General features: G+C 35.3%; 1 protein-coding gene across 1 annotated transcript; it reads left to right on the forward strand.

Annotated features, from left to right (window-relative positions):
- On the forward strand, positions 1–22,913 carry LOC149801247 (iron-sulfur cluster assembly enzyme IscU-like). The gene is made up of 5 exons (XM_089955323.1): positions 1–134; positions 6,472–6,585; positions 14,498–14,608; positions 19,559–19,637; positions 22,626–22,913. Exons 1-5 carry the CDS (start codon positions 48–50, stop codon positions 22,712–22,714), a joined length of 480 nt encoding a protein of 159 aa, XP_089811449.1. The 5' UTR covers positions 1–47; the 3' UTR covers positions 22,715–22,913.
- Positions 22,914–25,464: the final 2,551 nt, after the last annotated feature.

Raw genomic sequence — 25,464 nt, forward strand, 5'->3', positions numbered from 1 at the left:
GGCATATCCGTTTAATGTACTCTTAGGTCAAAACACAAAACAAATCGATGGCGATGCTACGCAGTTTTGGAAATGTCTTAAAGCCGACTTTGGAAAGGATAGTGGCTCCTCAAGTTGCACTTTATCACAAGAATGTAAGCCATGTCTTCATTATTTAACTTACGATGATTAATTTTGGACTGTCATGCAAATTAGAAAAGTTATTCAGTGTCAGTAGGTCACATGCAGAAGCACGTGAAAACGCTGCTGGCATAAGTGAGAATGCTTTCAGCGATGTTCAAGGTATTTTTTAAATGTGCGCTTTCAGGGAGTAATATTAACTTTCTAGGGAATTGCCTGGGTCTCATCATCACATATTTATAACCCCACCATCAACCCGAAGATATTACGCGAGGAGGTGACCAAAAGTTTAAATCTAAAAATAGCAGCTCTATAATCTGACTATATCTCCCCGTTTGTTTTTACCCCTATACCGATTTCAATACCGAAAACGTTTAATGTGATACAAAGTACACAGAACTAAGTCAATTGAATCATTGATTTATAATTTCTAACCTGACTGACCAGAATGGCACTAATACTGCACCTTTCATGCTTAATGGACTTTCCATACTAACACGGCGACATATTGCGCACACTATGGGCTAGTTTATTTCCATCAGACAACATAGTGACATAGTTGATCTATTAAGTAACTGCCAGATAATTCCGTAAATTACCATTGCGTTGAGAGTTTGGAATTATATCCCTTTGCACACATGAACATAGAAATTAAACTACTTGTTAAATCGATGTTAAAGGCACATTTGTTGTTGTCACCCTTTTTCTTTGCTTGATTCCACATTGTAAATATCAGAAGCAGACGACATGTGTGTACATCGGTAGTTATGCTTACACCCCTTTGCTGGAAATGGATCTCGAACATGTCCATCTGTTATATTGAAAAACTAAAGTTAAGTGTGAAACACGCAAACAATGATGATGTTTGGGACACTCTACTCACAGTTAGGTTAGAAATTGTAAAAAAATGAATGAATTGAGTAAGTTCCTTTGCACTTTTTATCACTTTTTTAAAGGTTTCCATGATTGAAATTGGTAGGGAGATACAAACAAACGGGGATGGATAGTCAGACTATAGTAGACCAGCAAAGTAAGAGCTGTGAAAATGTTAGTAAATGTCTACCGGGCACCGGTCAATCTAAATGATCAGTTACCTGGGTACTTGATCAAATAGAAGTTGTATTAAATATATGCAAAGCTGAACTACTTTGTTGTCGGTAGACACTGGCCTGAACGGCCTGCAAGTGTCTGTTTTTGATGTTCAAAGTGTACAAGTATTTTGCAGGTCAGATCCGTCTGAAAGGATGAGTTGTCATCAAAGAGTCAGAGCTGCATTTTTTTAAATTATTGGATCGGAAAATTAACAACAAAACTGCTTAAACTGTACTTGTGTTACTAATTGGAATACAGTGGTCCCCCTCTTATATGGCCACCCCTTCTGCACGGGGAAAGTGGCCTTATAAGGCAGGTGGCCTTTCCAGAGGGGGGACTAAATTTTTTTGTTTTAAATTAATATTAATTATTAAAAGGTTCTTCTTGTTATAATAATAGACTTATTTCAACTGAATATGTGTTAATCATTCCTATTCTTGGCATAAGCGTGACATGCGCGTGGGTATTATTGTCATTCACATTGCAGAACTATTTAAAAGTGTCATTTAGATCCTGGTACATACATAGTTCTCTTACCATTTGTACCATTTTCCCACTGCTGCTGAATAACCTCCTTATCGGTTATGACATTGTTTATTTGAGTCTTTTCAACATAAAATTGTTTTATTCAAGTCTTTCCTACATGAAATTGTTCTGCAAGACCCACCCACCCACCTCAGCCGATGTCATCAAGTAGAATAACAGACTTTCTTCTAAAATAATGTTTCCATTTACATGATGACATGTTAATGTTTGATAATGATTTATTCGGATGTTGCTAACTGTAGGTGATTTAATTATGCAGATGAAACTTTTGTAGAGTGGACAAAATGCCTTTGTAAAGGAAGCTATAAATGTGTTGTCACATGATTTTTCGGTCTTGTACCCTGTTTTGTTTTAATTTCTCTATGTGTGTGTGTGTTAATGCACATAATCTATTTTTAGCCTATGCTGATTCTGTTATGATCTGGACAGTTATGTCCAGTTGTAATCATCAAAGAGAACTCGACAGGTGTGTGAAGCCCAAAACTCTAACATAACATTGTTGAGTCCATTTCCTGTAAATGTCAGCTTTTATAGACATTAATATAATATTAATCCTAGTGTTGCATGTAATTTAGTTAAAACTTCTTTCAGTAGCAGAAACTTGTTATTGGGAGACATGTATCAACCATGGAGAGAATCAGATTACTTACCTTACATCATGATATGAATTAATTATTGGTTCTGGTAATATTTGAAATGAAAAGTGGCCACTTGTGAAGGGAACATTTTACAATTTTGTACTAATATGCTGGTCGCATGAGAGGGGTGGCCGTTTTTGAGGGGTACTTTTGGACATAAATTCCTTGGTGGCAAGGGATTCTGGTTGTAAGAAGCAGGTGGCCACTGGTCATGGGGTTCATTCAAGAGGGGGACTACTGTATGTCATAAATAAATTGACAACTTACTATTTGTACTAATTAAATCCACTAAAATTCACAATGTTTGGCATTTCAAATCCAGTAGTTAAATTTCAGAATACATAGTGGTATAAAAATAGTTCAGAATGATCTGATTCACAATATCCCATAATTCCATGCACCTTTAAATAAATATGGGAAGTTAAGTCCACATCTTTTTAGTTCACAGTATCCTATAAATATCAGTACCTAATGTCATGTGGTGCAAAGACCAATAATTCTTTCTCATTGCCTGATCAAGTCATGAAAAATCCTTTGTCATTGAGTAAATCGTGGTCTAGCCATTGTAAACACTATCCAACTCACTTTCTTTGGCCTATTGTTATAAGTGGAGGTTTATGTAGAGACTAAGATGGTACACCATAAGTAACACTAATCATTCAGTTCATGAAATCTATTAAGGGTTGCAAATAAAGACCGTCATTTGTGCAGCAAGTAATAAATAACCACATCTTGTTACTTGCTACAATGAGCAAGTATCACAGCACAATCAAAGGGTTGTCATGTGGAAAACAAGATAAGAGATTTCAGTCAAACATTCACTGGAAGAGGCAGAACTTTACTTGGCACTGAACAAGTACATGTATAAAAGTCATGGCTTGATCAGAAGGATTTTGAAAACAAAGCATGTGCTGCCTTTAGCAGCCAAGGGCATTATGGGGCCACTTGCACTAACAGAAATCTTGTCTACAGTAAACAGCTACCCAATTGCTCATTTTATTACCCAGGTTATTATCAACAGGCGGGTACCCATTAAGAGCTCGAAAGACATCTCCCCAGATATTTATGTTTAGGTTGATGTCTTACCATCCAAATAATGGTGGTGTATAGCATGTTTCCCAGTCAACTAACAGGTGAATGAGAGGCCATATTTTCAGAAATATCTCAAACATGGCAGCATATATTGATGCTTTTCCACAATTTAAAGTCATATTGCTTTAGTCAGACTTTATTAACTCTCAGAGTCTTTATCCTAATGGATTCAAATTATGACACAAGCAACTGGACATGTTTTCAAGTTATGTTGGCCTTCATTGACATGATTGGATTGCAATGGAAGCAGAGAATGCCAAAATTGTTTAAAGGGATGATGAAGTCTCTTGAGCAAAATGAAGATCTCTAAATACTTTTTTCAATATTAGTATCTTTTTATTCATTTATGGCTTAATCTGTTATAGTCCAGACAACTAAAATGTTGGTCACTGTCTAGGAAAATTCTGTTCACATTTGCCTTTAATTTTCATTCTTTTACAATAATGCTAAATATATCATAAAGAATGAAGTAATAAATTAGCAGACTGATGATATTTATAGCTGTATCACATCAGTAGACATACTGTTCTAAATTGTTGCGAAGAAAATAAAGGTCTAGTAATTGGGAATTTCTTTTTTCCATGAAGGAAACTAGGAATGCAACTTTCAAATCCATTGGAGTACTGTACTGCTTTATCATATTGATTGAAAGTTAATTTGTATTATTTAGTATCTCTAAGTTTTGTATTTTTATAATTAATTAATAATACTTGCCTGCCATATTATTATCTTTTTGTCTGAAATTGGAGCTACATTCTGTTTTTAGATATGAGGTATTGATTTGTGACATCGCATGAGGGACACAGTTAAAAAAACCAATTGGGCAAATAAATTCAAAATTTTATGTGATAGAAGATTTAGCCTAAGCATGCACTAGTGAAGGTCAGAAACAATATGTTGTTGAATTTGAAAAGCACAGAATTTTGTACATTTAGGGTGGTTTTCTAATATTATTACTCAGTTTTGTGAAAGTATGAATAAAAGCTGTGAAGCAAATACTATTTAACCAATTTATGACATTACAAGTAGGCAAATAATAAAACCATATGTTTGCAATCCTATCAATGGATTGTTGTAATGAAGATAGAAAATGAGTGCTATATTAAGAAAAATATCTCCTAAATATAGATGCCCTTATTTATTATGTATGGCACAATAATGTTCTTGGTTGTCTTGACTCGATTGGAAAGAAGGGTCTAGTTCATTCAAATCTCGACTTAATAATGCTTCATTGTATTGTCTGTGAATAGTTTAGTTTTTTCTTGGGAACAATGAAATTAGGATGAACAGAATGGTATGAAGTAAAACCTACATAGTAAGACATTGACCCTGATATTATGATTTTGGGTTGCCATCTTGCTGTCTAAATAATGGCACTGTGTAGCGTGTTCCAAGATTGACTAACATCAGAACAAGAAGGCAGGTTTTCAGGAATACCTCACACACTTTGCAGCTCATATCAGTATTTTCCTACAAATTAAGGTCCAATTGCTTTAGTTGGACTTTATTTACTCTGCCTCTTTTCTAATAAATTCCAATTCTGACACAAGCAAATGGACATGTTTTCAAGTTCAGTTGGCCTACATTTCAGTTGGCTGGAATGCAATGGAAGCGGTGCATACCGAAATCATTGAAAGGATGATAAGTATCTTGAACGAAATGAAGTTGTCTTAACACTTTCTTCAGTATTAATATTTTTTTTTTTATAATCTTGTTACTCTAGTAAATTCAGATTAATTATACTTTATAGTTTCAACTGTGCTCTTAAGATCATATGGCCAAATAAACTACATATATCTCTCCATGCAAACATTGACTACAATGGGTAGATGGGTATGAATACAATAATTTTTTTAAATGTACAGAATGTGTTTAAAGTACATATAAAACAGATTTTTTTTCAACATGAAAATAAAGTATTGCTTAAAACCAATGTTAAATGCATTCTGAGAAGTTGAGGACATAACACTAATAGGGGAAGGAACACATGCACACGCACACGTATTGCATTTTTTCATTTCTTGCTTTGTTTCCATTTCTCAACTTTTAATCTTTCATTTCCCCCTACCATGTCCAAAAGGACAAGTCACTTCATAAAAATTCAAGTCTAGTCTGACCCAAGCTGTTTATATATCATAATTTTTTCGGTCACATTACGACATACAATGGCCTTAGCCACACCCCGTCACAAGATTATGGTCATGTCAGTGGGAAAATGGAATTCTCACATTTCTCATCATGTCCAGAGTACAAATTTTGAATTATTTTGGATTTTTTAATGAAACCTAAACCTGTTATATATCATGACTAGACAGTAGATTACTTACTGCAACATTGACTAAGTCATATGTATTCAGTCGTACCCATGCCCCAAGCACGCATTGAGGGATAATGCAAGTCAGTGCCATGTTTCCTTTAAATTAATAACCAGGCTGTCACTTTTGAGCAGTTAAGGTAATTTTATTAAAACTTTACTTAGGTCAACACTTTTCAGCAAGTAGAGTTCCTAGCTCAACAGTAAAGATAATTGCAGTGGTCCCCCATTTATAAAAAATACCCTTTCTACAGCAGAAAAGTGGCCTTATAAGAGGGGTGATCTTTCTAGAGAGGGATAACACAAATATAAGTAATAATAATATAAAGCACGAAAGACATAAATAATTTTTAAATATTTAAGATTTTCATTTCAAAATCACATGGATGTTTTCAGACTATGCACTTAGTGATAAGAGTAAAACATATTTTTAAAAACAGTTACATAGCAATATAAAATATGCTGGCAGTTAGGGAAAGCCTTTGTGGTTGCAATGATAGCATCCCACAGAAATTCATTGGTTCAGATTTGTTCCAGATGAAGACTTACTGTCCTGGGATGAACTGTGTTAATCCCATTGTGTTTCCATATTGAGATTCCAAGGCATTGTATTCTTTGTATGACTGACTGAAGAAAAACTGTTCTAAACCCACAACTTTTCTATTGCAGGTGATAGACCATTATGAAAATCCACGCAATGTTGGTTCCCTAGATAAAAATGACAAAAATGTTGGAACTGGTCTAGTGGGAGCTCCTGCATGTGGAGATGTCATGAAGTTGCAGGTAAATTAAAACTGACTAGTAGTAACTATATAATTTAAATTCTTTTGCAAGTGGGTCATTTAGGAAATGCTGAGAATAGTGGGGAAAACTTTGACTTAATCTACATCATTCAGTGATTCCAGTTCAGACTGCATCTGAAAATTAGTGTGGGAATTATCACAGTTTGTCTTTTGAGGCTTTTTTCCAGTTTGACAAGTACAGCTTGTTTTGACAGTCGGCAAGTTGTTTTCCCAAATTTTTGTCTCCTGGACAAGTGGTTAAAACACTGGCATACCAGCCATGTCACCGCACGCCACACAGAACACACGACTATAAACATCTAAAGACTGTGACATTCTTGCAGTGTGATTCTATAAACAGCTAATGGGCTATATAACTCGTTCAGTTTAAATACATGCTTGATATCAGGTTATAAAACGGGACAACTTATGGGAAAGATTGAAGCAATATTGAATGTTTAGTTTTTGCTTCTCCAGCTAATTGACATATAAAGGTCAGATATGGAGACTTCTGTTTAAACTTATTTTAAAATTCTTCTGTACTTTAAGACTCCATAAATATTGTACTTATAAAATTTGATTGCGCTTTTTGCAGTTATTTGTTGTTGTTTTGGGGCTTAACGCCATTTTTCAGCACACGATAGGCTATACATGGCGGCCAGTATTAATGGTGGAGGAAGAACCCGGGAAAACCCTGGAAAGAACCACTGACCCACGAGAAGCTACTGGCAAGCTTTCTCACATACCCACATTGGCTGAATCCTAGACTCGAACCGCCGCAGACAGAGGTGAGATGGCAGTGATCCGTAACGGAGAGCGCTTTCGGCCACTCGGGGCCCCTTTTTGCAGTTAAATGCACTGAAAAGCATAATCGTCACAAAAGCTGGTGCATGTATTCCCATTGATCAGTAGACCTGGGTCCCTGATGCAACAATCATTTGCCTGGATGCAGGTGTTTTGAACCCCCCCCACCTCAAATACCCCAGGTTGCAGCATATTTTGACAGGGTTCTTTGTGGGTATTTTTTTGAGTATCTAATAAAAGATATACTACATAAAAGGCTTTATCTGCACATAAACACCTTTGCAAGCAATGATCAGTCAGTTGCTCAAAGTTCACATGTAAACATCACTCAAGAGAAAAGGGCAACATTGTTGATTTTGCTTAAATTAAAAGTTGAGGATGAGGCCAACAAGGACCACACCAAGGCAGCATAGTTTGGGACTGTTTATTACCTGGCCAAGAATGGGTCACTGCTGACCAGTATTGATTTCCAAAAATAAAGAATAATTTAAGTTGTGACCATTTTGTCATGTGTCTGTTTTTGTTTTTGTAATAAATATCTATTAAATAAATCATCATTTATACACATCACAGTTGTCACATTTACAAAACTAAAGTGCTCTCAGAGGCTTAGTCTGTCCATCTGTCTGTCTGCCCATCTCCAATTTTTGTTCAATATGTACATTCATTTAATCAAAGCATCCATCTTTTACATCAAAATGGTTCAGTTCACAAACATTACAGGTTTTTTTAATCCTTCTGTGCCTGTCTAATACTGATATAAAATTTAGTTTCTGTGCAAATTCAGCATTAAAAAAACATGTCCTTTTTATATAAAAATAGAAAAAAGAGGTATTTGTCGTATTCCAAAAGTATTGCATATTTATTTCTTACAATGTGACAGGGACTCCATAGTATGATTGAAGACTCCCAAGATTTTCCCTGGGAGTCCCCATTTTTGGAGCTAAGAGTTTTTCAAAAGCAAGGGAAATCCTTGTATTCCCTTTCCCAGGTATGCATGTGGAAATGATATCAATGGAACAGCTGTAAGGAATTTTCAATCTTGGTTTACTTGAGAAATGAGCATTGTTGTGGCAGAAATTAAAAGCATCAAAACACTGCAATACTGACAGGAAAAGGACATTTCAGGAGAAATATAAAATACAGTGCATTTGAATGCAGGAAAGTTGATTGACACTATTTAATTGTCAGTCTTCTTAAATAATCTTTTATCATAGCCTTTTTATGTATGCTGTTCAATTCACCTTTGTCCATTAGTAAAATAAAGGTAAAAAAATGATTTTTTTCTGTTTAAATATATGTAGTAGTGAAAAGATAGTGTGAAACAATTCATCAGTATATTGATACATCAATAAATAAACTTGCTGTATTGATACACTATAGCTGCCAAGTGTACCATTTTTTCCATATTTGTCCCTTATTTTGGACCTGAATACAGAACATTTTGTTTAAATATCCATTTTTTTTTTTACAAATGTAATTAAACATTTCCTTACAATTTTATGTTTAAAACAGGCACACAGTTCCATTCTGATAGAAATGTACTGCATGTATATAGGAATAGAGTTTTAAAATATGATTGGTTCATTCAAAATCGAGGCTACCATAATGATTCCTGTCTGTAACCACCATATTGGAATGTGCAAACAGTTGTCACTATCACTGTATCCCGGAATGATGTAATATTGTGGTACTTAATGTTCTTATTGGTACATATTAAAACTGTTTTGCTATTGCTGCTTACTTATAATTTGTAAAGTTTCAATGAATTTCGCTCTTTCTATTCCAGCAAGCAATCTTTGTCAATGGAAGCTTGTAAAAGTAAATAAAACAGCATATGCTGGCTGACCAAGATTAACATACCATGGGGGAGCACCTCTGTATTATTGCAGTATTTGCCTAACTTGGGTATGGTAGCACGCACATATTATATAAAACATAAATTGCAACTTACCTGTGGGAAGGAATGTCCACGCTTGTACTGGCATAATATTTCCAATAAACATAAGTATCCAATGGACAAATCGAACACAAAATGATTTTCCCATTAAATTTGGACACGCAATGTCGAGTGGTTCTTTACAGATGTAAAGCTGTAGCCAGTAAGAACGCAAATATCTTACAGCACAATTTACTCTAAATGTCAACATTTTTTTTATAAGTTTACAATGAAAAAGGATGAACATCACTTTTTGGCAAAGTACATACAATTCCATTGATCATCATATACATAATTCCAAACTTGCTATACCTGTATTCCCATTGATTACAAAATATATTCAGTGTATCGTCTGATGTTGATCATTATAGATCAAATACTGATGGTGACATACATGTCCTTACAAGGTTACAGTTGGAATTTCATTCCATGGTAGCCAGTATGGACTAAAATTTACAAAACGTTGCTTATGATTATTTGTCTCGTACGTAAATACGAATAAAATAAGTTAAACTTCAGTAATATTTCAATAATAATAATAATGATATTAATAATAATCTTTTGTATATTTATATTTTTTGCCTACACTGCATTTAAAATTCATATAAAGTTAAATAAAGTTTGTTTTTAATTTGTAATGTTTTGTATTCAGGTAGTACAATATTGATGCCATGATTTCATTGGAAGTGATAGTGAGATTTCTTATCATTGTTGATGATATCTCTAAGTGCCAGTTCAGGAATTGTCTGAAACTCGCTTGCACACAATGGTCCATATCTGTGAAACCAAGCTCTTTATTTTGCGAAGTATTCATTTCAATTGGTTGCCTTGCTATTTTTGATCACAATTATAAATGAGTCGGTTAAATTAAGGTAGTTTATGTTACATACACAATAACATTTATAACAGTGTTCACCCGACATATGACCTGGTTGCTAGATTTTAAGTAGGATGGATTTGAATGCCTTTTATTCCACCTCCTTTATTTGATTCAAAAGACATAATTGACATGATAATACAAAGGAGGCCAGCTTTTAATTCAGTTTAACAATGCAACCAGTACTTTTGCAAGTCGGTTTTCAAAACATGGTTGGGATTTAATTGGGTTCTCAGAGAAATGCCTGCGGATATAGCCGACACATTTTATGTTTAAATACACATTGCATTTATGATGAATACACGTAAGAGGAACTAAAATAATTAAAACACAAATTTCACTTAATAAAAACGATTTAATTGGCATTGAAATATTAATGTACTGCCTACACTAGGCGTAAGTGACATTTTCATTGATAAAAATTTACTTGAATATCTTTAATTACAATGTCCTAAGAATGTCGTTTGGAAAGAAAATGTGACCAATTATGAGATAAATTTCCAGGTCCTCTCTACTGTTTTCGACCATAAAATGAGTAATATATCAACGTTTCAGTTATCAGTTTCGATTATGATTTTGTTCAAGTTCAGTAAATAGGTATCAATTTTTTTTGGGGGGGGGTATTTTCTGTACAAAGAATGAGATCCATGCATGACCCTGCATTATAAGTGGGTGTGCGAGTTATCGTGTGGTGTATATTCATTTTTCTGTAGAGATGGGCATATCTCATGGTCAGACTACATTAGATAAAATTCTGACAGTACTAATATTACGTCAAGAACAACTGAGTTATGACTTGGATTCGCTCAGAATCAAGCAGGTAAATTTGGACAACAGTACCATCCAGTTTTTAGCAAGTCCAAACCCACTATTGAACTACTGAGAACAGCAAAGCATCTGATTAGGCATATATTTTACCATCCAATGGATTTTACAGACAGAAACTTGATAGTTGACTTCTGGAATATACCCAGATGTAACATGATGACATCACAGCATCTTTTCCTAAAGCTGCCATAACTGCAAAACATCTTTTCTTCAGAGTTAATAAATTCAAGTCACGGACTATTCCCAAGCAGATGTGGCTGAAAATTTCTTTGTCTTTTTTTTTGTCTTTTGGTTACATTTGACATTTTTGCTTTCACAGAGTCTGGATTATATCTTTTTGGAGAAATAGTTGTCCCAGACTTGGTGGCAGCTGTATATTTTAACCACTTACTGTAGTGTTATAGGATGTGAATGATTAAAAGGAAGGAGTTTCAAGCATTCAGTATGCTGAAGGGCATCATGGCAACAATATGTGACAGCTTCTCCAGCTTCCCCAATCCAGTATTTTATATTATAATTAGAGAAAATGAGTTGTAATTAAATTGTTCTTGACTCTGTGTTAATGAAATAATCCCTCTTCACCTCCAAACATGTAGGACCCTTTAGGATGATTAGGATTCTTAATACTAAATAATTAAAAAAAATGATAATAATATACATCTCTGTTGCTACTACATGATTACAAGAAAAGAGGTTTATTTTTTACCTATACATGTATTTCATCTTTTGCTGGCTTTACTTAATTTTGTTTGCATTTTGCTCATGACTAAAGGATGTTATATGCATATTTAATTAAAATCATTAAACATGGTGAGTGGATGCATCTTGACAGTTCTGTATAATTTTTGCAAAAGGAAGTTGCCATGACCTTATTTTTTGCTCTTCAAATTTTGTGTTTGAAATTCGTTTCTTATGCACTGTTTATGTATAAATCATGACATTGGATAATTGGATGCATCTCTGCTACTACCACAACCTTAAAGCCAAAGGTGACTGGGACCTGCATCTTATGCTTTGCTAACATGGATGAAGTTCTTGTGTGTATGATTACATTGATTCATCCATGGTGGGAGGTTGCAGGTTCAAATCCCAGCTAAGTCATAACAAAGAGTCGTAAAAATGGTACAAGCAGCTACCTTGCTTGGCACTCAGCATTAAGAAGTTAGTGTTAGGACTGGTCAGCCTAGTGTTAGGATAATGTGACTGGGTGGGACATGATGCTACATGTCTGCAGCATGATGCTCAAGTGTAGAACATCGCTATAAGCTGCCACATTGCAGACATCGTGTGATATAACTCAAATTGTTAAAGCTGCATTGAAAATCCAAAAGACACACATACCATGCTAGATCTCGAATACATCCAAACCTACACAGAAGGATCTTTGTCAAGAATATGTATATTCAGTAGTAAACTTTCAATAATAATGACTACACATTTTAATATTGTGCCATATTATCCCCCGCCCCCCCGCAGGTTAATTTGTGTATTATACATGTGAATGAGTATTGTAATTTGACAAGTGGAGTGCATATTGCATGCTCTTCCTGTGAGTCCTAGATAATTACTGGTACATGCTTTCCTGTGAGGCCTTCATAATTATTGGTGCATGCTGCATGCTTTTCCTGTGAGGCCTTCATAATTATTGGTGCATGCTGCATGCTTTTCTTGTGAGGCCTAGATAATTATTGGTGCATGCTGCATGCTTTTCCTGTGAGGCCTTCACAATTATTGGTGCATCAGCAATATACTGCTAGTTGTCATTGCAAGGTTACTGAAAGCCTGTGACTTTCACTCATTAAATCTGGTATATGGATGTGGTCATTGATTATTATAGGGTTTTGTTTAGATTCTTAAAAACTGGTTGTTTTAAAAATATATAAGATAAGTTGTTTTCTGTTATCAGCTTATTACCTCTTCTTTGATATGGTAGAAAATAATGTCCTTTTTGTTCTTTAGAAGTTAGATGTCAAATGTGAAAATTATTACCAGTATTCAAAGCTAAAGACTGCACACACAAAATGGTTAGAAAAGGAGGCAAAGATCGTTTAATTATATTCTGCATGATAATGTTTACAATAAGTCCTGAAGTCCAGTGCCAGACTGTAGAAGATATCATGCATTTATTGATTACTCTTAGGTTTCCTTCACTAATTAGACTTAAACTTTTGCGGGGCCCCGAGTGGTCTAAAGCGCTCATTGTTACGGATCACTGCCATCTCACTTCTGTCTTCGTCGGTTCGAGTCTCGGATTCGGCTAATGTGGTTATGTGAGAAAGCTTGCCAGTAGCTTCTCGTGGGTCGGTGGTTCTTTCCGGGTTATTTTCCGGGTTCTTCCTCCACCATTAATACTGGCCGCCATGTGTAGTCTATCTTGTGCGGAAAAATGGCGTTCAACCCTACAACAACAACAACTTGCACTTTTGCAGTTTTTTTTACCTTAAGTTTTCACCATTTCAGTGCTCAAAAACCCCATTTTCTTTTTAATATTTGAAATAATCACTGAAACATTAAGTTTCTGTTTTACTGTAATTGATGGTTGGTGGTAGGCTCATTCTGGACAGCAAATCAGGCCTTAGTGATATAGTATATGATTGTGGACAATCTGTTTCATATATTTTATCAAACTTTTACAGAAGTGGACTTTACTCATTTTGTTGTACAAAAAACATGAACAAGCGGGATGTCGTGGGTTTGAACCCTGGCTGAGACATACCAGTGACTTATAAAAATGATACTAACAGCTGCCTCTCTTGGTGCTCAGCGTTAAGGGGTTAGTGTTAGGACTGGTCAGCCTGGTGTCAGGATAATGTGACTTGGTGGGACATGATGGTGCATATCTGCAGCACGATGCCCCTGTGCTAGAAGATATCACTATAAACTGCCATACTGCAAACATGATAGCAATATGACAGTATTTTTTTAAAGCTTCATTAAAGATCCAAAACACACACACAAACATGAACAATTTACTTTTGAAAATTTTCTTCATATTTTATCATTAATTAAACTTATTTATTCCAGTGATATTGGAGCTTTTGAAAAATCATTTACTTATGGAAATAATATATTTAGAATTAAAACATATAACCCTGCACTTTTGTAACACTTTTTATTTTTTTTATTTTTATAGTATGTATGAGAAATCTGGCATCATGGTGGCATTGAAAATAGTTGATATTTTGCTTTCCTTACCCATATCATGTTTTCATATTGACATTATCACCCCTTTCCAAAGAAATTATGGGTTGGGATACCCCCTTTAGAATATATTGTTTTTGTTAACCAAAAATTAATGGATAAAAATCCAGTAGATGTTCAAGGACCATGGACCTCGCGTTACTAACAGCACTATTTTCAAAACCTTACTTATTATAGGATTTGATTACACCCACTAATGAATGGATTTGAGTTTTCCTTTCCTATAATATATGAGTAAGTAATATGTTCCTTTGTATCTTACAGATCATGGTTGATGAAAATGGAAAGATTATTGATGCCAAGTTTAAAACATTTGGTTGTGGTTCAGCAATTGCATCAAGTTCCTTGGCAACTGAGTGGGTGAAGGGGAAATCGGTAAGATTTAGTGACCTACCTCATGACTTATTTTTTTTGGTAATGTATACTTGATGAACAAAATGGCCACTATCACTTAATCGGCTTGAAGCAGCTGTTTCGTTTTTTAGTGCAGTTTTCATGATATTTGTGTTTGTTGCCTGTCTTCATCTTCGTTATTGTGTTCATTATGTATTGGCTGTTCAATTCGTATGTGTTTCTTCTTCTCCTTGTTTTGGAAATGAGAACAATTAGACTTTCTGTCAGCTGTCTTGCTCCACTGTTTTTGAACAAACCGCCATCACGTGATACTCGCCAGTCAACCCGTTTATGCTATGATGGACCCTCATTAATTGCTTTAGATTTTCACTCATTGGCTCTCCACACTACATTGTGCTCTAGACTAAACAAACTGGGACTACATTCATCATTACCTAAATGTAAACAGAAGTGAAAAAAGAAATGTTGTTTCAAAGCTGGCCGGCGTAGAACAGGAAGAAGAATTCCAGTTATCTCCCTTATTTTGGCTCAAAAAATTTAAAAAAATTTGAGCGTTAATTTGGATAACTTAATTCAAATCCCTATTAATTCATCAACCTTTGTGTCAACTATCCATGAGATACCTCTGCGTATTGCATTATTCAATGCCCAGTCAGTAGGACCACCGAAAAAGCGCACAGAAATAGTTAATTTTATCGACGACCAGAATATTGACGTCTTTTTCCTGACAGAAACATGGCTAAAAACATCAGGCAGTGAGCCCAAGTGTGCGGATCTAACACCCACTGGTTACTGCATCAAGTCGTTCCTCCGTAACTCTCGCAGAGGTGGAATTGCTGTCATCACAAAGAACTCCATGATAAAATGTCTTAACCACACCACAACATTCAATTTCGACCATACATCGTTTGAACTAGTCCCAACCACACTCACACTGGAGGAAAGGTCAGTCCATTTTTTCTGCCTATACCGCCTTCCTCCTAGTAGAAAAAACAATCTGACTGAATCTCTCTTTTTGGAGTAGTTTCTGAATCTCCTGGAGTATGGAAATTCGATAGGTGGCAACCTGATTATTCTTGGAGATTTCAGCTTTCACTTTGACTGTCCTGGAAGCCCAAACACATCAAAACTCATAGATTCCATTAATGTTTTCAACCTAAGTGAGTTAACCAACCCAACCCACCCATAAACATGGTCACATTTTAGACTGGATTCTTCATAGACCTGATGATAACATTCTACGGTCCTCCCTGGTATTCCATGGCCTTGCATCAGATCACCTCTGCATTATATGCCATCTTGACGTATCAGTCCCTAACCCTCCACCTTTATCTGCTACTAAGAGAAACCTCCGTATGATAAATAGAACCAAACTAATGCACGACATCCAAGCAAACCTAACAACTTGCTTACCTCCTACAGCAGAACAACTCAATAACTGCCTGCGTTCATTGCTCGACAAACATGCCCCAGCTACCAAGTGCAGAGTATCAATTCAAAAGTGTTCTCCATGGTATAGTAGTGTTAGGGACCAGCTTTGCACAGCTAAAAGAGACAGCTGTAGAGCTGTGAGGCTTTGGCTTTCCACCAGACTCACTATTAATAAGCAAATCTATGAAATTGCTAAGAAGAATGTCACAAATATAGTCCATGCAGCGAAATCAGCCCACTACACTACTAAGATCAAGGAAAGTTCCAGCTGCAAAGAGCTTTTCGAGATTACTAACAAGCTAATGTCAGAGAACAAATGCACACCACTTCCAACTACCTTTACTCCAGTCGACCTTCAGGACATGTCTGCAAATTTCTTCCGTGACAAAGTACAAACCATTAGAGATAATCACAATTTTAATTGACTCATCGTCACCATACAGTTGGGATACAGAATTTGAGCGGCAACCATTAGCAGCATTTGAACCTGTCTCTATGGATTTCGTATGTACAATCCTGATGAAGAGTGCACCAAAGTCATGTGAACTCGATCCAATTCCAACATCACTGCTGCTTGTGTGCTTTGATCCAGTATTGCCTTCACTAACTGATGTTATTAATACCTCTCTCATCCGGGGAATTCCCATCATTTTTAAAAACTGCCATTGTAAAGCCTCTGCTGAAGAAACCAACGCTAGACCATACCGATTTAAAGAACTACTGCCAAGTTTCTAATCTCCTATTCATATCAAAAATCTTAGAAAATCTCATCTAAATTCAAACAGTCTTTTTAGCAATGTACAATCTGCATATCGCCCTTGCCACAGTACTGAAACTACTCTTCTGAAAGTAGTTAATGGCATTCTCTCTGCGTTGGAAAGCGGAAAGATTACAGTCCTCACCCTTCTTGATTTGTCTGCAGCATTTGACACAATAGACCATGATATATTACTTCACCGTCTCCAGCATGTATTTGGCATTCCTGATACAGCCTTACTGTGGTTCAAGTCTTACTTGGTCAACAGGACACAAATTGTATCTGCAGATGGAATACACTCCAGCCCAGTTGATCTATGTTGTGGTGTTCCACAGTGGTCTGTTCTTGGACCTGTTCTCTTCATTCTATACACTCATTCATTCTCAAGTGTCATATATCATCATCCAGTGTCTCACCAATTGTACACTAATGACACCCAAATATACAAATCTAGCCACCCAACTGAAGTTGATGCTACCATCCAAGGTGTAGAGAGGTGCATTTCTGATGTGAAATCATGGGTAACAAGCTGCGGATGAATGATGATAAACTGAGGCCATTCTGATCACAACACAAAGACTTTCTCATTCACATCCTTTACCTCAAACAATAAATATCAGCAACACCAACATTAAATTCACACAATCAGTACGAAACCTAGGTGTTACTCTGGACAGTACTCTCACATTGCACCAACATGTCATGAGCATATGCAAGACTGCATATCTTGAGCTGAGACGCATCAGCTCAATTCGCAAATATCTTTCAGTTGATGCCACTAAAACACTTTTCTGTTCATTAGTACTTTCAAGACTGGACTATTGTAACTGAATTCTGTCTGGTTCATCTCAATATCTGCTCCAGAAACTTCAAAAAGTTCAAAACACAGCTGCTCGGATCATACTTAGAGTACCACGATCAGAGCACACCTCCCTGCTGCTCTGTACCCTACATTGGCTATCCATTCGATCCAGAATCAAGCACAAAATTTGTTCTCTGTGCTACGTTTCACTGTTGGACTCGAGTCCAACATACCTATCCAACCTCACCCATGTGTACACACCAGCAAGATACTTACGCTCCTCTTCTGACAATTGTATACTCATTATTCCCACTATGAAAACAAAGTCATATGGACAGTGTTCTTTTGCATACTAGGGCCCAGCAACTTGGAATGAATTGCCCACTGAACTTAGACACAAAGACACAGTGATCCCATTCAAGAGTGCTCTCAAAACTTACTTGTTTCAACTGCAAGAACAAACCTAAAGTCCTAATAATGTTTCCTGCCATAAATATTCTCAGCATGTTTTTTTAAATGTTTTCTAATTTCATGGTGTTTGTTTTTGTAATCATATCATTATATGTTTTTTATCTTATAGGTGTTGTCTAATGTTGTAAAGCGCTTAGAGCTTCCAAAGATTAGGCGCTATACAAAGTCCTCATTATTATTATTATTATTATACTTGATCAGCAAATGTTTGTAATATTGAAAAACTTCTACATGGCGAAATAAAGAGTTTTGTTTATTTACTTTATGCTATATATATAATGTTTGGTATATGTGCACATTACTGTGTACTTATGTTATAATGGTCTCATTTAAGCAAGTTCCCTTTTTATTAAAAGCAATTATAATTTATCTTCTTAGCAAAATTGACAGTTTGGGTGGCCTAAGTGGTTAGAGCATCCGACTCAGATGAGGGAGGTCATGGGTTTGAATTCTGGCCCAGTCACACCAAAGATTTATAAAAATAGTACTTGAAGCTGCCTTGCATGGCACTTATCATCAAGAGGTTAGTGTTAGGACTGGTCAGCCTAGTGTCAGGATAATGTGACTGGGTGGGACATCATGCTACATGTCTGCAGCATGATGCCCAGTACTAGACATCACTATAAACTGCCACACTGTAGACATCATAGCGATATGACTGAATTTTTTTTAAGCTACATTACAAATCCAAAATATGCACACACACTCGTTATAAAATAATTTTAAGAGATGTCACAAAAATGGTTGGGGATATATTGATACACATGTCAGTATGTATTGCAGTTATGTCATTTAGTGGTCATGCGTTGTTGTGGGCATCCATATTCCATAAATACATTTCTTGTTATTGTTGAGTGTGAAAAAAGAAAGAACAAAAGAAAACTTGAGCAGTTCTTGATGTAATTTATGAACCCACCCAGCAACCTAACTTCAAGAATCGGCATACGATTGGCCAGACTCAGCATATTGGACATTTCCGGCTTTTCAGGTATAGGATTTCCATGTGTAAAAATATCCTACATAATTTCTTGAATCTTCTTTGGCCATGGATATACAAGCCATGTCTTTGCCTTGCCCATGAATTTTGATACACAGGTATGATTTTTCCAGTGGCCACAGTGTCATCATTGCAAATTATGTGAAGGCTCTTTGTAAAAGTATTTGCATGATGCATACCAACTACTTACATCAGTTTCTACATGCATCTGAAACTTTAGGAAAACATGGTATTATATGTCTTAGGATATGCTGAGAAATGCCCTTGCTGGAATAAACAGACTGATGTGCTAAGAGCTGCTCTTGCTTGAATAAGCAGGCAGAAGTGTTTAGAGCGTTTCTTACTTGAATAAGCAGACAGATGTGTTTAGAGCGTTTTTTTACTTGAATAAGCAGACAGATGTGCTAAGAGCTGCTCTTGCTTGAATAAGCAGACAGATATGCGATCATAATGCCTTTTACAATTATCACTTTGCATCTCATGGAAGTTTTAATTTTTACCCTACTCTTTCAGATTGATGAAGCTGTTGCAATAAAGAATACAGATATTGCTAAAGAACTGTGTCTTCCTCCAGTCAAGTTGCATTGCTCCAGTAAGTTGAGTATAATTTTGTTCTGTAACCGTAGTGGGAAATGATATATAGCACTAATTTTCTGTTGCTGCATTGTTGTTGTCGTTAGTTTGTTTACGTTTTGGTTAAGTTTTTCATTTGCATATATTTACTAAAGCCCTTAATTGGCTCTCATCATAGTTGGCATGACTCATTATGAAGCTTAGTCAATTCTTTCTACACCATGATCATTTGCCCCTTTTACCTTTGGGTAAAAGTTCCCAGCATGGACAGTTTGAAATAGGTTTTTGATTAATGTTTTCTTAAAATAAATTTAATAATATTTTCTACACCCTTGATAAATTTTATGCCAATTAGCATTATAATCATTATAAAGCTGACAGTTGATCATATGACATGCTTGTTTGCATTGGCTTGTATTTCCTGATTCCCTTGATATTTTATTCACACTTAGAATAAATCACTATGAGATAAGATGGTTTCTTTCCTGACATGCATGCATGCCCCTTTGATCCTGCAGTCAAGATCATTCATAGAAAATTTGCACTGTTTTGGTACAGGTTTTTTCATTTGATTATATTTTCAGAATCGCTGGATGGATTTTATTATTTCATGATTTATTATAAAGCTCAGACAATTCATTCTCTAGAATGCTCGCTGTCTTTGTTTGACCTGGGGGTTATTGTTTTATAGCATTGTTTTGATTGTAGACTCAACATACAAGCTCTGGCATTCTTGTTTGATCATCAGTTTTGTTCCACAGCACACAATTAGCAGGGCAATATTTTTATAGTGTTTTAGGTGTATTTGCTTAATTCTTTTTATTTGTTCATTCATTTGAAGAAAAAATGATAAGATGAATGGAGGCTTCTGCTTCTTTTATAAACCCTGTAAAGATTTTAATATCTTGTATCTATTTTGTAAGAGTTATGTCCCATGCCATAACTCATACTGGGGTCAGAAAAATGAGAGAAGTAACTTCTCCCTGCAAGTAAAAACAGTGGATATTGGGAGAATTTGAGGGAGAATTGAAATGTAAATACATGTATAATTTTTGTTCATAAATGTGATAATGGATTTTAAAAGATCAGAGCAGGAATTTCTTTAGGCAGTATCTTCAAAAGGTCTTTGAAAAGATAATTTTATTGATTTATTCAGTGTTTGTAAGCCTGTCTTTGACTACTTTCTTATGTGAATACTTCTTAGGAGTGTTTATTGTGTTGATTCCAAGTAAGGAGTAATACCTTGGATCTTATCCATCATACAGCTTTGCACATTTCCAGTGAGTGCTTCAGCATCTTCTCTTCTGTCTTTTGACCACCTTGTCTTTTGGAACTAAACAGGGTCAGTAATCATACTTAAATTATTCCTGTTTCTGTCAAGTCCGTATGCCTCATAAAACAGACAATGCAGTGCACTGGTTGAGTATGTAATGGGCTAGGCTGCAAAGTGCATTTTTCAGGACAGCTTCAAATTGTGCCAATCACAGATAAGATAAGAAAGCCTCTATAAAACATGGGTCCCACCTAAGAATGTCCTACATAATAGGACCATAGGGAATGTTTAGTTATCTATTAAAACTTAACAAGGTACTTCAGGAACCTGGGATTTCTGATTCATGAAACTCTGTTGTAGGGGAGTAGGGGTGGGGAAGCTCTAAGACATTTTTAATTGGAGGATCATCTAAAGATCATTGGGCTGAGTTGAAATTTCACAGATGACTTACAAAGGCTACTTTTTAGCAAATTAAAAGTGATTTTGTCATTCTTTTGTCTGATAATTAGAGAGCTGCATGCATGTTCAGCACATTTATTACCATGATGAAAGATTTGGTTTGTCCATCAAAACATGCATACTACTTGTGGGAAAGCACTTTCACTTAATGTAAGCCCAGCCACTTTTGGTTTAGAATTTAAGTAAATGGTGGGATTCATGATATATCATAGGCCAGTGTCAATTGAAACCAGTATGTAAAGGATGCACTGAATGCCCTTTATGCGTGTGTAGAGATTGGTGTGATAATGAAATGTTACTAGGAAGCTAGCAAATGTTCTGTATAAGAAGGTGTGATTTTGTTATGAGTCATCCACTGTGACCATTATCACCGTGAGATTATCCTATGCTCCAAAAGTCACTTCTCCTTCAGATCAAAACTGTGAAGTGAAAACCCATTAGGTAAACTTTATAAATTCTTATCATATGACATCGACATTTTGTAGTTTTGTTAGAATTATAGTAGCTGTAGCTGCTGCTACATTTGCTGGTGTGTAAAATTTACATAGGACTTTTTGTTTACTAGACCAGATAGACAACATGTTTTTGACTTGAGATACAAAGTTATTTTTATCCAAGTCATATTTCTCATAGATATCTTTGATATAGCATTAACACTTGGTGCAATCTCAAATTTTACTCTATAGGCTATTGACCAATTGATCTAACCTTATGGCAGCAGCAAATGATCTCCTTAATGCTGATTTACAACAGAAAAAAACTATTTACATGTTTTAATGTTTGTAGATTCTGAATATGTCATTAAGGTGGCCTTTAAATAATTAATGATAAAGTCATTAGCTTTTATTTCTTTTAGAGAAGAATCACCACATTAATTCAACTTCTAAGTATAATTCTGACAGGGTCCTGAATCTTGGATTTACTAGGAGTAGGGTACTCTTTGTAACTGTATGAAATCTTAATTAGATAATGAATGATTGCCATGTGTGACAGGCACCATTTCTTTTGACCTTGTTCCACTTGCTGGCATATACATATAGATTGCAAAAAAATAAAATGTTTCCTAAATTAGATGAAACTTGAATACATTCTCATTAATCCTATAGTTAGGGAAACTGAGCAACATGAATGTTGCTTTGCTGCTAACTTGGATGGGAAGAGGGGGGCAATTTGCATCATAAAAAATGACTTTTTGCTCTGCTCACCTACAATTTGTTTTTAAAGATACTTTTAGACAAATGTTTATTGTATGACCTAATGATTTTTATTTTCCAGTGCTTGCAGAGGATGCCATCAAAGCTGCTTTGAAGGATTACAAGATCAAAAATAATCCAGAGAAAGAAAAGGCCACATCATCTGTCTAAAATTCTAGTATTGGTATTGAGCAGTGAACATGAAAAGATGACCATCAACAATATATGTACATATTTTGGTTTTCTTGTTGGACTAAAGTTTGGTGCTTAAATCTGAAAACATCTGATATATAGTTGTTAAAAATGTTTAGATACGTTTGTTGAGAGTGGTTTTTGGTGGATTTGTAATAAACATTGTACATATAGCCAGCTCAATATAATTCTAGTATCACTTACCATCAGAAGGTACTCCTCAAAATTTTAATGTAATTTCTATCACAATTCTAATAGAAAGCCAGCATCAGAACATACCTTCGTGTTATTCTAGAGAACTGATCACAAGTTGTATTACAGTGCAAATAAATAATAACAAACTAAACCCTGTTTGTGGCACAGGTAATATGTTAGTATGTAAATGGTACAGATCAAGATAGTTACAATGTGATATTTATCCTGGAAAAGATTATTTCCCTATCCCTGTTCCCTCTCCCCATACCCCACCCCCTGGCCAAATAAAATGTTAGAAACAAGGTAAAAGAGATATGATATTTGGCATTATTAGTTAAAGGAGCAATTCAGTACAATGTTCATGTTAGAGAAATGGTCTCCATATGAAACATTCATGGATGTAATTGAAAGAATAGACAACACTATTTAATCATGTTCAAAGAAGTTTGGATGATTGTTTTTTCCTATTTTGTCAGTGTGCTACACATTTTTTAGTATTAAACCACCAACCTTGTACATGTTGAGCTGAAAGCAAAGCAAGATTTTTCTTAATGTAGTACTAATTTAAATATGTATAGGCAATTGTTTGTACAATGTGACATATATCTTGTATGATGTACATTACACACACATGCATATACACATAGTGTGGAACCCTTGATTTAATATTACATTTGATATATAGGAATTGGAATTGAAGTTGTGAAGTACTGAAATTATAGCAGTAGTAGAGAATAGTTTTTAGGTTCTTTGAATTTACTAAGCAGGAGTTTCAGTAGGGATTTATTTTTCGTTTCATTGTGTCCCTAAGACAGTATAACAGTTAGGTGTGTAAAGTGCTACTGATATTTAAAAGAATTAGTACAGTTACGTGGCTTAAACATCTTGTGTGCCTTTAAAAAAAGAAAAACAAATCTCTTGTATGTCTTCAAAAAAAATAAAATGTACTGATATTTTTTGCTGATAGTTTAAATCTTTTGGGCGGAAAATATGCAATTTAAAAAAAAATTGCTTTCTATTTTTAACCCTTGCATGCATTGCCATTTCCATGCTGACGGAATGCATCCTTTGATCATATAATGATACTGATTGGCTATGCTCAATGTGGTGTCAAACATGGTTGTTTTATTTTGTTTTGTTTGAGACTTTTTATCCTGAAAAATGTACACGTAAAAAAAACTTTTGAATTAAAGTCATATAAGTTGATATTTGTCTTGGTTTCTTATTTCACCTGGATCAATCTCAGGAAATGTTTGGTTTGATTTGTGTTTTATGGCAGAGCCACGCCGGTAGATTATTTAGTGCCAAGACAATTTGATTAGAGTACATGGCCCAGTGATGCATTATAATGGCCAACATGAGATCTAATGGTAGGTTTTCATCCTCTTTGTTTGTTGTCTGGCACATCAGTACAGTACTGTGACTCCTTCCTCCATTAAAATACTCCTCTTATCCCCAGGCAGTTTGTAACCCCTTATAATTTTTAAAACAAAAACCATCAAGAATATAAAAAAATGCACAAAACTTTTTCATTCATTCATTTATAATTTCTAACCCTAACAGTCATCTTGTTTGCATTTCAAACCAAGCAGGAGTTTTTGTTGTAAACAATGAGTCTGCTCACTCTTTCTCTGGTTTCTGAAAAGTTCATTTTTCTTGAAGGGGTGTAGTTTTTAGGATTATTTATATATGGTAGGTAAAACCTGTGTCATCTGCATTCAGTGTTTGCAATGTCTGATTTTAACATTTTCCCCAACCAAACAAAAAACTAAATGTAAACAGAAAACAATTAAACTCTATGTTATTCACAGTGATGCAACTACCAAAGTTGAGGAAGTTTACTGAATTACTCCTGTTGTCTGAAAAAATAAACTTAACATAGACATTGTGTTAGCCAAGAAACTCCCATGTGTTTTGAAAGGCAAACAGCATGGAAGGTTTAAGGACCCCCTGGCGACAATCGGGTAAGAAATGACAACTAATGAAATTGTAATAATGTGGTATAAACTGCAGGTGGAATAAGTGGATCCTATAGTCTCATACAACATGCAGGAGGGTACATCAGGCCTGTTCCATATCCCTGAATCCAGAGAATTCAATCTTGGGGGAGGAAACTTGATTTGCAAATATCTGCATTGACGTTTTTCTTCGTTATATTCACTTATGTATGTGTGTGTGTCTGTGTATGTATGTATGTATGTTGTAAAGGTCTTCAGTATGTTTCTATCCCTCATAACGTAGGCATGGTCATGGATCCCATAAATTTGTAAAAGTTGTTTTTATTATTGCTACTTTGTTTAATTAAATTTTGTTCTTGGAGAATGATGACCAATTATAATTTTAATTTTGCATGGTTCAGTACCTTACTTGTATCTTTGAATACACTAATGATAGTTTCAGTTTGCAGGGTTTAAATCAGTTTTCAGCACGTAATTGCATGGGTGAAAGTTCTCCATCATAAGATGGAAATTCTGTCTTCAAAATGCCCCCACAGGTCAATCTTCCAAATTGTGTAAATCTGTTGAGTTATATTG

Source organism: Sinohyriopsis cumingii, chromosome 4 (genome assembly GCF_028554795.1).
Source record: "Sinohyriopsis cumingii isolate HCF-2022 chromosome 4, ASM2855479v2, whole genome shotgun sequence".
In the NCBI taxonomy this organism is placed as follows: Eukaryota; Metazoa; Mollusca; class Bivalvia; order Unionida; family Unionidae; genus Sinohyriopsis; species Sinohyriopsis cumingii.

Coding starts and splice junctions, on each gene's coding strand:
- LOC149801247 (XM_089955323.1), top strand. CDS start 48: ATGGCGATGCTACGCAGTTTTGGAAATGTCTTAAAGCCGACTTTGGAA. Junction 6,586..14,497: donor GAGATGTCATGAAGTTGCAG/GTAAATTAAAAC, acceptor TGTATCTTACAG/ATCATGGTTGATGAAAATGG. Junction 14,609..19,558: donor AGTGGGTGAAGGGGAAATCG/GTAAGATTTAGT, acceptor CTACTCTTTCAG/ATTGATGAAGCTGTTGCAAT.